Consider the following 16,579-nt stretch of genomic DNA (forward strand, 5'->3'; position numbering starts at 1 on the left):
AAGCAATGCAGCGCGAGGTGTAGCCAAGCATGAATCATTCAAAAGTAATTTAAAGTTCAGGTAACCAAATTTAAAATGAACAGTTCACAAAACTTTACAATTAATAAGATGCCTGGCTGCGCCTCGCGCTGCGTTATTTTTGTAATGCTTCTTTTCAGCACCTGCTTTGCGAGGCGAAGCGCGTGACAATGGAGGTTTTATTATTGAAAATAGTGATAATATCCAAAATTGTTTTTGCCATGGAACTGGATTTTATGGAACTCACTGCAATATTCCCTGTCCTTCATGTTATCCTGTTGAATGTATTCAAGTTTAATGCCAAAATTAATTACAACATTGTGTAATAAATTTAATCTTAAAAAAAATCCTTTACCTCTTTTGTCTGACACCCAAACCAAGTTTTCGTTTTGCAAGCACAACACCTCCTACCAATCCTGCTTCAGTTCGATCTTTCAAAGAAGTACTTGAGTTTTTCACATGATTAAATGCTTCATCCTGAAGTTTTTCATCAAAAACATGACGATCTTTGGTATCATTGACAATTGAATAAGCCATATCATGAAATTGGGCTGCTTTATCTAATTCATTTACTGGAACATCTCCCTTAAGTAATCTTTCTTTAACTTGTGTACCTGGCCCAGTAAATTTATAACCTGGTATATGCAATTCAGGTAACAATTTTGAGTTCTATTTTTTTTTTACTACACCATGACCTATTAATACACCATGACCCACACCCGCTGAAACAAACTGTGATTGTTTGTTGTTGCACACTGTACACATTCCTTTTAAAATGTATTGCTTTCCTTCACCACCTTTTGGACCATTTTGCTCATGTAGTTGGACATTTCTAGATAAAGTTTTCATTCTACACCTAAGACAGTAAATAGATCTATTTGGACATATTTCTTAAATAACAGTTGAGAATTTAAGCTATTGTTTTTTTGCATTTCTAAAAGTTTTTTTATAATATATAGCATAAGGGGTGATGTCTTTATTCCTACATCGAATATAAAATCAGGCATACAGGCCACATAGACTCATTTTGTATTTTGATGTTGTCTTACATTATACCAATCTCTTCTTTTTTCCAAACATTTTGGAGGTGATAATCCAAAGGAGTCATAAAATTCATTGTTATAAACAGATGCCCAATGTGTACCAGGATCAGTGAACTCATCTAAGTTTAAGATAAAGCTACCTTCTTTAAGCAGCTTTTTATCTCGCATAAAGCATTCTTTAAAATCTTTTTCATTTCGTAAAATCTTTATAGTGTCATGATTGGATAAACCTTGCTTTAGTTTCTTCCGGGTAAAAACACCTCTAGCAAATTTTCTAGGTAAATAAGCCACTTTTCCGGTGCTAGCTTGCAGCAGATTTTCCACTTTTTTTATTACGCCGTTTGGCTTCAGATCCAATTTTATCATAGTGTTTTTTATCATTCACTGCCTTTGCAATTCCACCAGCTGCACCAACCATACTTGCTGCAGCACCAATGCCTGCCAAAAGAGTAGGTATTGTTGTAATAAAAACCTCCATTTTTTCCCCGAGTAAAAAGCGCTGATATATCATCAAAGCTGGATTTATCATAAATGTTCACATGCTGATTTTAGGTCTACATATTTTCCTTCTTCAAGATCTTTTGCATATACATACAATTTACTCCAGGATAAAAGATAATGTAAATGATTTAACAGAAGATTTGTCTTTCCACAACCCTGATGGACCACATAACAAAATTCTACTTGGAGTTGTAGGTGCTAGAGCGGCTCGAACAGGATTGCACTGGGGTCCATGACCATCCAATTTTCTTACATTTCCTCCTGTTTTGGGTTTGTTTTTGAAATATTTGTTTCTGATCATGATGTTTTTTTACNGGTCCATGACCATCCAATTTTCTTACATTTCCTCCTGTTTTGGGTTTGTTTTTGAAATATTTGTTTCTGATCATGATGTTTTTTTACTTATAAGTAAGATACATTAAAGAAAAAATGGATACTACCGCTTCGCAAGGTCAACAGCGCTAAGGACGAACAAGCACAATTGACAAATGAATTGCATAAACCAGCTAGAAAGAATTATCCTCGAAGACAAACAGTAACTTTTGGAATTGATGACCTTTGGCAAGCAGATCTAGTTGAAATGCATGAGTTGGCCAATAAAAATAAGAAATACAATTACATACTTAGTGTAATTGACACATTTTCAAAGCAGGCTTTTGCTATTCCAATTAAGAATAAAACGGGGACAAGCTGTAACTGAGGCACTTGAAGGAATCTTGAAACACAGAAAACCAAATAACCTACAGACAGATCAGGGAAAGGAATTTTTTAGCAAAACTTTCCAAGATTTGATGAAACAACACAAAATTAATCACTATCATACATTTTCAAATAAAAAAGCTTTCATAGTTGAAAGCTTTAACAGAACATTGAAAGGACGCATGTGGAAGAAGTTTACTGAGTTAAATTCCCACAATTGGCTTGACATATTAGATGATTTGATTGAAGAATATAATGCTGGCTATCATAGAACAATTAAACGGGCACCAGTGGAAGTAAATAAGTCAAATGAAGGTGAGGTATGAGAATTATTACAACAAAGCCCATAAAAAGCTCAGCGCAGCAAGCTGCACAGCCCCGGCTGCGCCGTTGAAAGCAACAAAACCACAAAATAACCAAATTCCAAAAAGGTGATATTGTAAGAATATCTAGGGCAAAAGGGATTTTTGATAAAGGTTAGAAGTTTAATTGGTCAAAAGAACTTTTTAAAATCAGGAAAACCCTTGAAACAACACCTGCTACATATCATATTGAGGATATGTCTGGAGAAGCAGTTGAAGGTTGTTTCTATAATGAAGAGCTCCTCAAAACAAAATTGCCTAATTATGCTAGAATAGAAAAGGTTTTGAGGAAGAAAATTGTTGGTGGTAAGGTATATTTGAGAGTGAAATGGAAAGATTATGATAATGAATTTAATAGCTGGATTTTGTAGGATGACAGTGTGAAACTTTGAATTTATGACTTAAGAAAAATTTTTCATGGTGAGGCAGCGTGAGCGCAGCGAGAGAATAATTGATTAAAGAATACAAAATATTGCAAAAAATATCTAGAAAGTTTACTTGATAAAGAATATCCTAAGCATGAAAAATATGTTAACTCTTCTGCAGGACCAAGGGGTACGGATACTTTTGATGGTTGGGTGGTTTTCTTCTTTGAAAGTGACCGAATTGAAGAAAACTTCCCAGCAAAAGATTGGAGCATGTCCAGAGAAAACTCAAATAAACCACCAAAAATATTGAGAGAAAAATTCGATCAAACAACAGTAACATGTTACTGTTGTGGAAAAGAAAGTCATACTTCACGAGGCACGAGGCAACTCATGCACACCCCGGCCACGACTGGTCAAGCAACTTGAGTAATAGAAGTTAAATTTGGTAATTTTAAATTTATATCCAACTAAGGATATAAATGTTTTATGCGACAGAGACGACTCCAAAGGCGTCGGAGCAGCAGGCTTAGCCTGCGATGTCCCAAAGCTAAAGTATTACCAATGTCTTGTGATGGCCAATAACCAATCCAGACTCGTTTGTCATCGTTGTTAGATAATGTTTCTTTGTCTTGTGAAATCACACACATTTTCAGTTTCTTTGACTGAATTTTTGTTTNTCGTTTGTCATCGTTGTTAGATAATGTTTCTTTGTCTTGTGAAATCACACACATTTTCAGTTTCTTTGACTGAATTTTTGTTTCTGTGACAATCTTAGTAGCGTTATTGAAAAAAGCATTTTCATAATCTTCATAATGAATATTCTTCTTTTTATTTACTCTAGTAATTCCCTTGGCCCTCTTTTCTTCCTTTTCGTCCAAAAAATTAAATGCATATTCTTTGCTTCTAAGCCCTGTGAAATGAGTAATAATTTTAGATGGATACTCATTCTTCATATATCCAAGAGTTTTTAGATTTTTTATTGAATAAAGAAAGTGTATTTTATCATAATTTGAGAAATCAAAATGTTTACTCATTTTCTGTTATTCTATGCCCTAATCTTAACAAAAAAATTGGAAGATAAAGTTGTCAGTATCTGCCATCAACAGACGAATATTAGGACATTTTACCTTCAAAACATCATACCAAAATCTGTACATGTGTAGTTTAGACAATTCTAGAATCTGAAATCCTACATATATAAGTCGATTTAGGGTAACCTTTGGCTTAATCTTTTCTACTCCTGAAAAGCAATTTTCTTCTTCATCGCATTCTATGCATGATCCATCAAGTTCTTTGCATTTCTTACATTCAGAATATAAAATTACTTTCTTGATTAAAAAGTATTTTCTTTGAAGCCACTTATATCTCTTTTGACTTGTTAACATTTCAAAGTCATAAAAATTATCCATGTCTTTGTTGTTTGCCTTTGCATGTTTTGTTGCAATGTATGAAACACCACCACGAATACCTCGTTTCTTAAAATTATACTGATCCACATCAGTAATTAATTCTAATATTTCTCCAGTCTTTTTTCAAAGCAGCTTGCCAAGTCATTGACGCTGCAGAAACAAAATGAAAAGGATCTAAATCATAATGTGTCATACCTAGCTGCCTGTATGAGTTACATACATCAACCAACTGAAGAACATCAGGTTTGAGGTAGAGTTCCTGATACTCTTGAAAGTCATTCAATTGCAGTGTTTCCATAACATGAAGATAGTGCTGCTATTTATCATCGGATTTTTGCTCTTTCTTCAAATCATTAAAAAATATTCTTTTGACAATATATTCTTTCTTTTGAGTTTTACTAAGTTGTCAAACCACGCATAAGGGAATACACCTTTCTTGAGTAGTGTCTTCAATATTTTATCATTTTTATATTTTAAAGACATAACTGGAAATGATTCCCTGAGAATTTTAATGTCCTTCTTTTCAATGAATTTAACAAAATCATTAAATACTTCATTCATAATATATAATATAATATATATTCCGGAATTTTTGTGATGGTTGATAGTTTGCTTGATTCTGAATTTCTGAATCAAGACTTCTAATGGTTGAGAAAGATGCATAAATGAATCTATGAATTGGAATTTAACATGATCACCATCAATTGAGCTATTCCAAGACAGTGTTACCATTTAGGTTTTTCACTGTTTTCCATCAGTGGAATACATTCAACTTCCGAAAATTATTTCATTTGGAATATAATTGATTGATCATAACCCATAAAATTATGTGACACTACTTTTACACAAATGTTTTTCAAACAGTATTTGAGATTGCAATCATTGTGAGCATAACCCCTAAATTTACCAGAAAAATTACAATGATATTTAACAGCTTTATCACTAGGTTGAGTTAGTAATTTACAAATATGACATTTCATACATTCTTCATTGACCATTGATCCCACTTTTTCCATTTGTTTGCTAGAATCCTTAATAATTTGGTTGATCTTCTCAACGTCTTTTTTTAATTCTTTGATGAAATCCTGAGCAGCAGTCATTCCTACAAATTTATAGTATTTTCCCATACCAGTCCCGTGAATCGCCATCCGGACTTTCCGGGGCAGCTTCACCCACGGATCAGCTTACTAGAATTACCCCAACGATCACCTGTGATTACATCCACACCCATGTGTGCCGCCAAATCGAAGATCACTCATATCACTTGGAATGGGCGGAAATTGAGCGGAGATTTCGCCGCTCCCGAGCTTCCTTGCAATATCCCAACCACTCCAGAAGACCCGACGCATTCTACCGTGGAACCTGCACAGTAGAGTTTGGGAAGTAAGGTTTTATCATTTTTATGAAAATACATTATGTTGATAGCAGTTTCTGAATTAGCTCCTTTGTAAGACACATACTATGGAAAGGGATATAAATGTTTATGTCTCTAAAACATGAACATTTAAGGGAGGCAAATTAGGGTTATTTCTCTCAAATTTTTCAAAATCTTAAATTTTTTAGTTAATCTTGTTGGAAAAGAGAGCTTTCACCAATTCGCCTCATTCAAATTTGGCTTATAGTTAGAAATTCTATAAGTACTATATTTAGGCGAATGAGGCGCTGCTATGATAGCATACTTGAAACATTCATTGTCAGTATTTTTTGGATTAATATAAGCTCCTGTTCTTATGAGAGTTTATGGAAGTTTTATATATGAGGATCCTATTTTATTCTTGTATTTACTTTTTCGAAAATTGGTTGAGGAATCATTGTGATCTGCTCGCATAGTCATGGGCACACAGGCATTATATTGCCCACCATATCCATTACCTTCAAACTCTTCAATTCTGTTAACAAATCATGAGTGTGTAAGACTAAAGTAATTATCAAACATTGAAACATCTGTTATTGGCATATGCCTTTTCTTCTAAAACCCATGCTCATAAAAAAATCTGCTAGTTTCTTTTTATTTTACATACCGAACTTTCAAATTACTATGTAATGTAAATGCTCCAAACCTTTGGAAAAAGTCCTGGAGACATTTTTTGATTATCTTTTAATTTAGAATTTCTCCTACATCTTTTACAAAATTTCCAGTAGTTTTGGTAATTATAAATTTCCAAGTTAAAGTAGTTCCATAGGTTCTCTTAGTTGATACTTCATCAATATAACTTTTATCAACTGTTGAGGTATCTTCATATTGCTGTACGTGTGTGTACGTGTTGTGTATTGCTTGATTTCTATTAAGAAAAGAATTTAAGGAGTTTCTCACGTAATTGTATCATTGAGATAATTTTTCAACCATAAAGTTAAATCCTTGTGTTAATTTATTGGCTATCCAATTCAACATTTCGATGTATATTTTATTATGGAAATACATTTCCTTAAATCATTTTTCAAATTTGAAAGCATTTTTCTATTTGAGATATTTTGAGTCTCGTTGAACAAGACCAGATGCAGCACTAGCTTGTATGATACTAAAAGTCTCGTTGAACGAGACTTTCATCATAAACACGTAACTCTTGGTCATACGGCAGTCTCATTGAACTAGACTTATATCATGTATCCTAAAAGTCTCGTTGAACGAGACCGCAGAAGACCATAAAGCGGGCGCCAAAGGCGTCGCACAAGCATATAAAAATGAATTTGAAAAAGGTATTTTACCTTTTTGTATTTATTAAAAAATCAACAATTATGTCTTTGCGAACAAAGTGAAAATAATAATAAAAAAGTGATGCCGCGCGAGGTGCAGCCGAACATGGAAAATAGAAAAATAGTGAGCTTTCACCTGGGGGATCCCTTGTGAAAAATTGAAATTCTCTGGAACGCATATATTAATACTACCATCATTTTGCTTTACCAATGCTTAGACCTTATATATTTCGGAAAATAGAACACGTTAGAAAATGCATTTGAATATTCATTGAAATAATAGTCTGATTCTTGTGGTCACACACTTGTTTATTGCGTAGTGTTCTTCTTACATACTGATGCCTTTCTTACTTTGTCGTAATTGTAAGAAAATTGATGAATTTACTTTGAACTTTCATGTCCTCATTTTATTTAAGCGAAGGAGGGAATCTTTGATCAAAAGAAGATCGTATTTTACTCGATATTGCTCAGCTTTATTCTCATTCCAAGATTGACTTCTTTCTCCCAAAAAGTTGGACGCTGCATTTGGAGCTAACTAAATGATGTTTAATTTGTTCTCCAATAGGTTTTGGGGCATCTACAAAATGCGATATTAAGTACAAAAATTAAGACCATAGCAAGTCAAATCTAATTAAACTTTATTTTAGCCCGAGCTTACCAAAAATTACATTGGAATTAATGAATTCACTTCAGTGATAGACTGGAATTCTAAAAGCAATTCTTTTTGTTTCGTCCAAAAAAAAATCCGAATTCATTCGGTTCGAGCTAAATATTGCTTACAAAAAATATAGTCATTCTCACGGTAAGGTATGAGTCAAAGGCTGTGTTGAACTGTCCTATCGATTTAAGTTTAAGATCAAACTTCACAAATTGAATTAGTCTTATTGCTGCAACCATTACTAAAAATTCGCAATTAATTCTGCAATCATAGTTTATGAACAGTATTTGAGAATTCTAGAGTCTACAGCTCCGTCATCGGCTGACATGACCGGGTTGTTGCTGGATACCATTCGCGAATTCAAGTTGAGGTAAACATCTGAATAGTTGCGGTTCCCGTGAGGATGTTTCGCGTTTGATTCACAAAATTCTGCCAAGAAATGTCGATATTGCGAAATAAAATCTATTCCCAATACACGTGGTAGGGAAGAACAAAATAAATTATAATCATGAGGACTAATTGGTAATCAACAGGCGAAAACCAATGAGAAATTACACATTTCAAAGGCTTTGGACAGTCACTTTATTCGTAGATGAGACTACATATTATCGCAACCTATTGGCATAGGTTTTTTTCGAACTTGTTACCAATCCAGGACTCCATTGGTTTCGGCAAACCTCGGGCTACTCTCCGAGTAGAATTGAGAGTACCAACGACGATGTTGCCTGATCAAATGGTCTTCTTTTACGAGAAATGGACGATCCGCATAAGTTTTACTGTTCCAAACAGCGATATCTCTCTCCAGTAAGATGGATTCACCTGAAAGCAGATTAGAGCTTCAATTGTAAGTTAGGTCTAACAAGATTGCCAAAGGCTCAATGCATAGATTGGCAAATGAATTATTGTTCGAAGACTGGAATCTGAATGTTAAAGGAAGAGGAATTGAATAGCACTATCAGGGACATTATTACCATTTAAAAATAGGTTGTTGGCATGATTGATGAAAATCTCTCCATTTAAATATGTCTCCAAAAATAAATTGCTACTTAAAAGCAACGTTTCTCTCACATTAGAGATCATAGGGTTACCGGTTATTTATTTTCCATCTTTAAGCATCCTCATTCATCGAACTTTATTAATAATTCCAAAATATATTGCATGGGTTTTGGATACTATTATCACTCTGTAGTCAAATTGTCCCTAATGAGATTTACTCAAATGAAAAGACCTTGGCTACTGCATTCCACATCAAAATGTGTTGGCATGTTATTTCGCTACAACATATTAGCACATCTCAAGTATGATGTTCAATCTACAGATAAAGAAAAGTTCTTTAGCTGACTTTGTTGCCTGTTTGTCTCTTACTCAAAGGGAGGGTCCAAAAAGGGTAAGCCGGTAAACTAAGCGGTAAACTAAATTCAATGCCCAGGAAGCGTTTGAGTTTGCTCATACACGAGAAATTCATCATTGAAAACGCTTCAATTCTCTGAGTGTGCCAACAATGATGAAACTTAAGTCGCAGTTGTTTAAGTGGTTGAACAAAATCACATGAAAGAAACTCCCAAGGATATTGGACTCGAGGATTTTTGAAAGAAGAATGTGATCGCTCGATTTAAAATTGAACGTCTTTCCTCTTGTCGATTCGCCTTTCGTAGGTTCTTACTAGAGCTGGGGCGAGTCCGAATTACAGTCCAAATGCACTCGAGTCTTTAACTCCTTTTTGGAGAAATTGGTCGGACTCGAGTCGTTTTGAAAGGACTCTAGTCCGGACTCATCAAGAAAAAATTGATATTTTTTCTTCAAATTTCGTCAGGAACCGAACTCTTTTCAGTCATGAATTGACCATGTAAGAAAACAGGTATTGCACGATGATTTCATTGACCTTTTTTGGCTTGGTAAAAACAAGGAGAGTCTTTTTGTTTGATTTTTTAACCCCTGTAAAAGACTTGAGTCCTCTGCCGGATTAGGCAGAAAGTCAGAAAATCTAAGGACTCGAATGAATCCGACTTTTGCCGGGCTCGCCCCAGAACTAGCTCTTACCGAGGCTAATGATTTTTGACAGTCATCAATCATTATCATGGCTTACCAAGAAGAACCATTTTGGCATAGGGAGCCAGCCAAGTTCTTTGGGTGTAGAACACATGGACTATCTTTTGAAGCATAGGTTCCAAGGGCAGGACGTATTGTATCATGACACCTTTCCCCATGAAAGATTCGAAATGCAAATGAACCAAAGCGGGGCCAATTTGCTCTCCCACAACCTAATGGAAATGAATCAATCATCGAGCCTTTATCAAATCTATCCCAAAAGGAAACGTTGACGTATGAACCGACATTCAGAGAAAACAAAGGAATGCCTCCAAGCACTTTCATCTCGTGTTTGAGTTCCACTTTGGCTCTGTGTTGTCGACCCTCCTCCGTTTCTGGCGCCCATCGAACTCCCCACTCATGCCACGCCCACTGGGTGAGACTCTGGATCCATTGGGACGGTTCTCCTCCCGCCAAAATCGTGGTCTTGTGGACTGCATTCAAATGAGCCACATCAGCTCCATTCTCGGGGATATCTTGAATGTGTGACGAGATCTAAAGGGCAGTAATCTCCCCTCATTCACAGCAATGACTATATACTAAGGCAACTCAGGGCCCTAAAACCACCCACCTCGTACTCATTACGTCCTTGGTACACCCAACATTTTGGTGCAGATGGAGCCAGTTGATCCATGATCGGTGGAAACCACGTGGGTTCAATGCCATCAGAGTGAAACCACACGTAAATAAGACCATTGGCCTCCATACAGGTCTTTGTTGACAATTTGGCACTGTCCGGGATCTGATTAAAAAAGAGGAAAGTATGCTGATACTGTTCAAGACTCTGAGCTTTGATATCAAATAGTGGATCATCCATCACCTTTTCAGCGTATGGAATATCCACACATTTCCCGGTATTGCCGTCAAAACTCCATTCGTGAAAAGGACACGTGACGCAATCGCCTTCAATGGAGCCTCCGACCGTGATATTGGCCCCTAAGTGCGGGCAATACGCATCTGTGACGAAGACCTTCTTGGATTCTTCTCCCCGGAAGACTGCAAAATCCGACCCCAAGGCACTCACATGTTTGATCAACCCAGGCTCGATCTGCGTCATATGAAAATATACTGTAAAAGGCGACAAATCCTATTTTACCATTTAACACGCCAGGCCAATGCACTTACATCTCTCGTTTCCGCAAGAACAAACCATCCGTTGGGAAAGGCTGGCGGCATTTTGCCCGCTTTTCGAGTCTTCCTCAATCGATTAATAGCCAGCTTCTTTCGCTTTCCTGTTTCCAAGATGTGATTGAATCCTACTTCGTCCACTGAACGAATCCGATTCATGGGAATACACCAAAGCCAGTAGTTCACGATTAACAAGATCAGAACTGTTCCACCAGCGATGGAGGCACTCAAATAGTCCATAATATCGTTGGACTCCATATTGATCTGACAGTGAAATTGAACTCTTTCAAAGACGTGTTTTTCCACAAACTGATTTGAACAGACTGTTCGATCTTTTGGCACTGGTGAGTTTAATAACTCATTGAGATTCTCGAGAAACGCTCAAGATTCACAATTCAAAGATCCCACCGTCGATAGGACAACGATTTGACCGGCTACAGTTGTTGACAACTAGAGACTTCCAATGGATACTCGGAGACCTCAGTATATCAATACTCGAGATCTTTAGACATAAACCTTCCTTGAATATGAAATATGAATCTTGCTGGGCGTGGAAATGCACTTTCTTTGGGCACGAATGGATGCGTATGTTTGGTTTCAAGATCAGGAACCACTTTGATTTTGCTACCAATGGACTTTAGAAACATGATATTTTTCCACTTACCTATTGGATATTCTCCCGCATGAGGTTCGATTTTAGTTCGCGGGACAGGTGATTTTTTATGCTGATAACTTATTTTGTACTTACGTACGTGTTCGGGAAGAGCTAATCAATGCCACAGAACCTCCATTCTATCGAACACACGTTGCTCGTGGAGCGTTTTGATGCATAATACCGAGCATTTATTGTGGTCAATCGGCATTCACGAAATTCAAATGTATTTCTACAAAACTTTCTTTTCGATAGATGTGCAAAGGATACCGTAAAAGCGACAATTGACTTATCAATGTGCTAAATAGCGAGACATTCGAGGAAAAAATTACTCGCTCTCCCTTAAACTCGGCATGGAGGCTAAGGGGGCTCCCTTGAGAGTGGTCACCTCAGTCTCAAGGGCAGTAAGGCGATTCTCCACCCAAGTTCTTCCGTGTTCCAATTTCCACACCTTTTCAGTCAGACTGGAGTTTTCAGATTCCAAATCCTTGATCCTGGCCAAAAGTTGCTTATCCTCGAGATCTTCCAGCAATTTCTCGTCATCCTCATCGTTTCCAAACTGGTTGGGTCCGTCATCGAATTGCGTGAAGTCAATGTCATCATCTTCATCAATCTCGAAATGTCCTCCCCCGCCATAGCCGTTAAAAGGCTGCTCAGGCGAGGATCTACCTCTCTCATCGTCGTCGGTTCGATTCCCGACACTGCCAGGACCTTCCTCATCGGTCTCTTGAATGGCGGCGGCATTCCGCTCCTGTAATTCTCGATGGTTGGTGGTCGAGACCCGACTCAGCCTTTGGGAATGGGAGATCGAGGCATGGGGCCCCAATCGATAGGCCACATAGACCACATATCCGGAGTACTTTTTGTGCTTCCGCAAATCGTCCACGGTCTCGCCCAAGAGAATGGAGGTGCGGGATGTGGGCACGCATTTTGTTTGGTAGTCAGGATCACCGTACATGAAATGGGTGGAAAGCAAGGTTTCCAGACTGATGGCGAACATCTCATGATCGGGCAGCTTCTCCTCGGCTTTTCTTTGGGAAATGCTCTTGCGACTGGCCACATAAACCGGCTGGTTGGGCAGACTTTCTCGGGTGACGGCAGTCAACACCACCAGACCGTCATAGTTCCCACGGGTTGGCCCGTTGACGCAATGCCGACAGGATTTGCAACCCGTGCAATTTCGATCTTGACAGCAGACCTTGCAACACGACTTCCGGAATCCTCTCATCCCGGTCCAATGGCTCGCAATCCCTAAGTAGAAAATGTTCACACTTTCATGATTATGAACAGTAAGCATCAGACCCGGCAACTCACCCTCCTTTTTCCAAGTCATCGGTTCCATTCGTTCAAATCGTCGGTAATTTGGATTAAGTTGAACATAGGTGGACCCAAAGCAAAATTGGTTGACCTCCCGGCCGGATTTCATCTGGATGAACTTGAAGATGCGCTTGGTGTGCGAGATCAAGGCATCTCGAGCCAAATCCAAAGGCGTGGCATCCTCTCGCGAGCAAAGTGAGAGCAAGTCCGGATCGAGATTGACCAAGAACGAGCACGAATAACTCCGTTCACCGCCTCGAGCCAAAGTGTAGAAGTCAAGGCCTCCACGATGGGTTCCGTGTGTGTGAGTCATGGCGATTTGATGGGCTACGGAGGAGAGAGACGGGAATAAGTAACTTTTCCGAGGATCTATCCACACCAAAGTTTGTTCGTGTTTATGGTGGCTTTGGTCGATATTGGGATCACGCCTTGTTTTGTTTTTCTTTATTGGAGAAAGTTTCGGAAATCGGAGCTTCCATTTCCCAGCTTTGCTTTTGGCCTTGCGTCTACCAGCCTTTGCAGCGTCACTCATGACTGTGTTCGCTCCAAAGCACTTCACTCGAGTGTCCGCCCCAATGTTTGCTCATATCTTTTGCGTGTAGAACTGGACGGAAGATCGCTTTAGACTACTTTATTCATGAGGTCTTTACGAACTTGACGGCTTTGTCAGAGCTACGACCAACACACCCTTCAATCCTGGGCTTTGAATATCGATCGCCGTCGACATGTTGGCAAATTCAGGGAATGTGGCCACATAAGGGAAATAATTATGTGGAACATCTAACCAGGCATAAGCATGATTCCAATGGAATGTTGGTGCATTTTGCGGTTGGCTTCAATGTAGGCCTTAAAGTGGGCCAAGTTCAAAGTTAGTTGTTCCATTTTTCATATTTCTTATCTGTTCTCTATAGTTCTCAATGTGGAAGTTAAGGCACTCGAATTTTCCATGACGACACTTTCATGTGAAGTCCTCATAAGACATGAAAGAAGTCTTCGTGCCAAGCAGCCATTGCACAAAAGTAAAGACAAATCACCGTGAAAGCTTTCCAAGGTCACGCCCCGCCAACAAATGGATCCTTGATTGAGCTGTTTCGGACTATTGTTATCGAGAAGCCTTCTTGACTAATTATCGAGGCGATCTTTTTACTTCATTCACGACCTCTGTTCAGAATCACCGATACGGATCAATTAGCCGTGGCTGATTTGTTTTGACTCACCTAAAGTGCTTTCGTAACGACTATAGTTGCCGGCATTTTTCCATCGCTCTTGGGGTTCGTCCGCGTCCAGTTCGTGTTCGTCCTCGACTGAGGTCTTTCCTTGCTCTCGGTTCTCTTCGTCCTTTTCCTTCTCTTCCTCCTCCGGCTTCTCCTCCTTCTCCTCCTCATCTTTCAGGTTGAGGTCCTCGCGGGAAGAGTAGGGCGAGTCCTCGAGGTCGTCCGAGGCTGCTGTGGAGGCCGTCTCGTGAGACCAATGCCTTCCTTGATTGGTTTTCCCCTTGGTTTGCACGTACTTTTACCTTATTGTTGACGGTAATGGTGATGAAGACGATAGGACTTTTATAAGGCAATCCTTTGTTATTTTCAGTTCACACTGGCTCTGATAATGTATTTTTGTCTTCTACCTAACCATATGATTCATACTATTAGTATTGAGATGTTGTATTAGATACCTTTGTGGAAGTTGCCCTGATTCCGATCGCATTTCCGCACCAAAACTTGCAATTGTGGTGAACAAAGAGTTCGATACAAACGGAGGGGAAAACATGTCATGAATGGGTCTATTTAATCAAAATTTCTGGAATACTAGCACGATACAAACCGGGCATGTTCTGTTAACCTTGAAGTCTATACATAAATGGTATATTTGAACCCCTTATTACTGACTGGAGGTGAAAAGATCAATTGTACCCGGCCAAGTATTGACATACAGTTTACCAAAACCCGTGACAAAATGACTCTTACCTTAAAACGTTGACACCCCTTGAAGAGTCTGGTTCTTGACTTCTCACAATCGGAAAACCAGGGCTAGACTGAGACTAAAACGATCTGAATTACCCCCTTCACAAAGTTTGCCATACCTGGATGAAATGAAGTCGGTCCACTCTTGGTTCCACCTTCCTTGTACCAATGCTTCAATGCGGACGAAGTCTGAGATGGGATCAATGTGCCTGATGGTATACTCATATAAACCCTCCTTCAGTCCTGTACCAAAACCACACTTCTAGCATGCATACCAACCAAGCCAAGTAATTGCTCAATGCGTGCTGTGGCCTTTGCAGGGGAGACCATTTCCTTATGCCTGGGACTCCATTCAAATGTACGTGGAACATTGGCTCTGACATCATGGCCTTGATTTGGACTTGGTTATTGGATATGGATGGCTTTGACTAGGTCTCTTACGGCGTCTGATGAGTGCAATATGGTTTTTCCTGTTGATTATGTCGTATGTCGAGTCATTGATGTGGTGGTTACTTATTGTTTTATGATTGGTTTCGTGTTGGGGAATGTGTTTGAGATACGCAATATCGTATAGTACTCTTGGATCGAAGATGACTTAATCACAGTATTACTAGTCGTATGAGCAAAAAAAGTTCTGGCCTTGTTTCGCGGTTTGTCTGAATTCTCAACCACATGGGAATCTAGAATGTCTGAGTCAGATAGAGACTTTCATATCTTTTGTTTCTATATGGGTGCTGGACAAAGGCTGACCTTGGGGCTTAGTGAATAAAGAATAGATTTGACCAGGTCGACAGTGGAAATGATAGAGAAAAGGAGGATTGTAATGACAGTAACATCTAACTTGTCAATCTCATACTTATCATCTGTCAAACCGTCTTTCCATGGGAAAATCATTTTTACGGTGAAAGGTTGACCTCTTAACCCAGAAATTTGATTTTCCTTTGTAAGGACATGTACGCTAGCATGTAGATATATGGGATTTTCGCTAGGACTGTTTTTTTCTTCAATCAATAAAGCAATTGCAGACCTTGTAAGAAAAGACTGCGCAGTATTTTGTTTTGTTTGTTTTCTCGGTGATTTGAGTGAGTTGTGACTATAGGGTGTACATTTATTATTTATTCTTCCCTTTGTGAAGCGTGAAATGTCAGTTTGACAACTCAAGATGATTTCATAGGACCAAGATTGATCAAAAGCCATTAAACAGGGGCTTTGAAATCTTTTCGCAACAACTTTCAAATATTCGTGCTTTAATTAAGCTAAAACGATGGAAAAAGGTAACCTAATTGACGATTCGTTAAACAATGAAACTATCTAATTTACTGAAAAAAATTTTAAAAATAAAAGTGCAAGTTGCATTCAAAAGGGGGCTTTATCAATTGTTTAAGCCTTTTGCTTCAACTCAAAACAAACAACATATAAGTAAATCGCCGATTCCTTGGTGAAAGCTGAACTGAATCCCCAAAAGTCATATTATCGACGTTTTGAATATGCTCTCAGGGTCAAGTTTCGACCAATATAAACCACCTAGCCTATATCATATTTTTTAGGCCTTATTAACCGCCTCTAGGAATGCGAACCCAAATGTGCACTCCATTTCTTAATTGGGCCATTTGCTTTGATTGATACAGTTCTAGACATGAAGTTGTTCAAACTTTGGGAAGGAAATGCTTTGCAAGCGTCTTGC

At 38.4% G+C, this 16,579-nt stretch overlaps 2 protein-coding genes across 6 annotated transcripts; both read right to left on the reverse strand.

Annotated features, from left to right (window-relative positions):
- Positions 1 to 8,317: 8,317 nt before the first annotated feature.
- On the reverse strand, positions 8,318 to 11,805 carry LOC131888659 (cholesterol 7-desaturase nvd-like). 3 transcript variants are annotated; one of them, XM_059237571.1, is made up of 7 exons: positions 11,717 to 11,805; positions 10,966 to 11,232; positions 10,661 to 10,888; positions 10,412 to 10,582; positions 10,087 to 10,335; positions 9,839 to 10,013; positions 8,318 to 8,571 (listed from the first exon to the last, which is right to left on the reverse strand). In XM_059237571.1, the coding sequence occupies exons 2-7, from the start codon at positions 11,224 to 11,226 to the stop codon at positions 8,396 to 8,398; spliced, it is 1,260 nt and encodes a 419-aa protein (XP_059093554.1). In that variant the 5' UTR covers positions 11,227 to 11,232; positions 11,717 to 11,805; the 3' UTR covers positions 8,318 to 8,395. The 3 variants fall into 3 exon arrangements, with proteins under 3 accessions (XP_059093554.1, XP_059093553.1, XP_059093556.1); XM_059237570.1 differs by having other exon boundaries at positions 11,633 to 11,770; XM_059237573.1 differs by lacking the exon at positions 11,717 to 11,805 and having other exon boundaries at positions 10,661 to 10,908; positions 10,966 to 11,139.
- A 25-nt stretch (positions 11,806 to 11,830) lies between these two features.
- Positions 11,831 to 14,989, reverse strand: LOC131888660 (uncharacterized). Of its 3 annotated transcripts, XM_059237575.1 has the most exons (4): positions 14,899 to 14,989; positions 14,155 to 14,453; positions 12,935 to 13,264; positions 11,831 to 12,871 (listed from the first exon to the last, which is right to left on the reverse strand). In XM_059237575.1, the coding sequence occupies exons 3-4, from the start codon at positions 13,248 to 13,250 to the stop codon at positions 11,949 to 11,951; spliced, it is 1,239 nt and encodes a 412-aa protein (XP_059093558.1). In that variant the 5' UTR covers positions 13,251 to 13,264; positions 14,155 to 14,453; positions 14,899 to 14,989; the 3' UTR covers positions 11,831 to 11,948. The 3 variants fall into 3 exon arrangements, with proteins under 3 accessions (XP_059093558.1, XP_059093557.1, XP_059093559.1); XM_059237574.1 differs by having other exon boundaries at positions 14,155 to 14,978; XM_059237576.1 differs by lacking the exons at positions 14,155 to 14,453; positions 14,899 to 14,989 and adding an exon at positions 13,972 to 14,081.
- Between the last annotated feature and the right edge of the window lie 1,590 nt (positions 14,990 to 16,579).

Source organism: Tigriopus californicus, chromosome 10, assembly GCF_007210705.1.
Source record: "Tigriopus californicus strain San Diego chromosome 10, Tcal_SD_v2.1, whole genome shotgun sequence".
NCBI lineage: Eukaryota > Metazoa > Arthropoda > Copepoda > Harpacticoida > Harpacticidae > Tigriopus > Tigriopus californicus.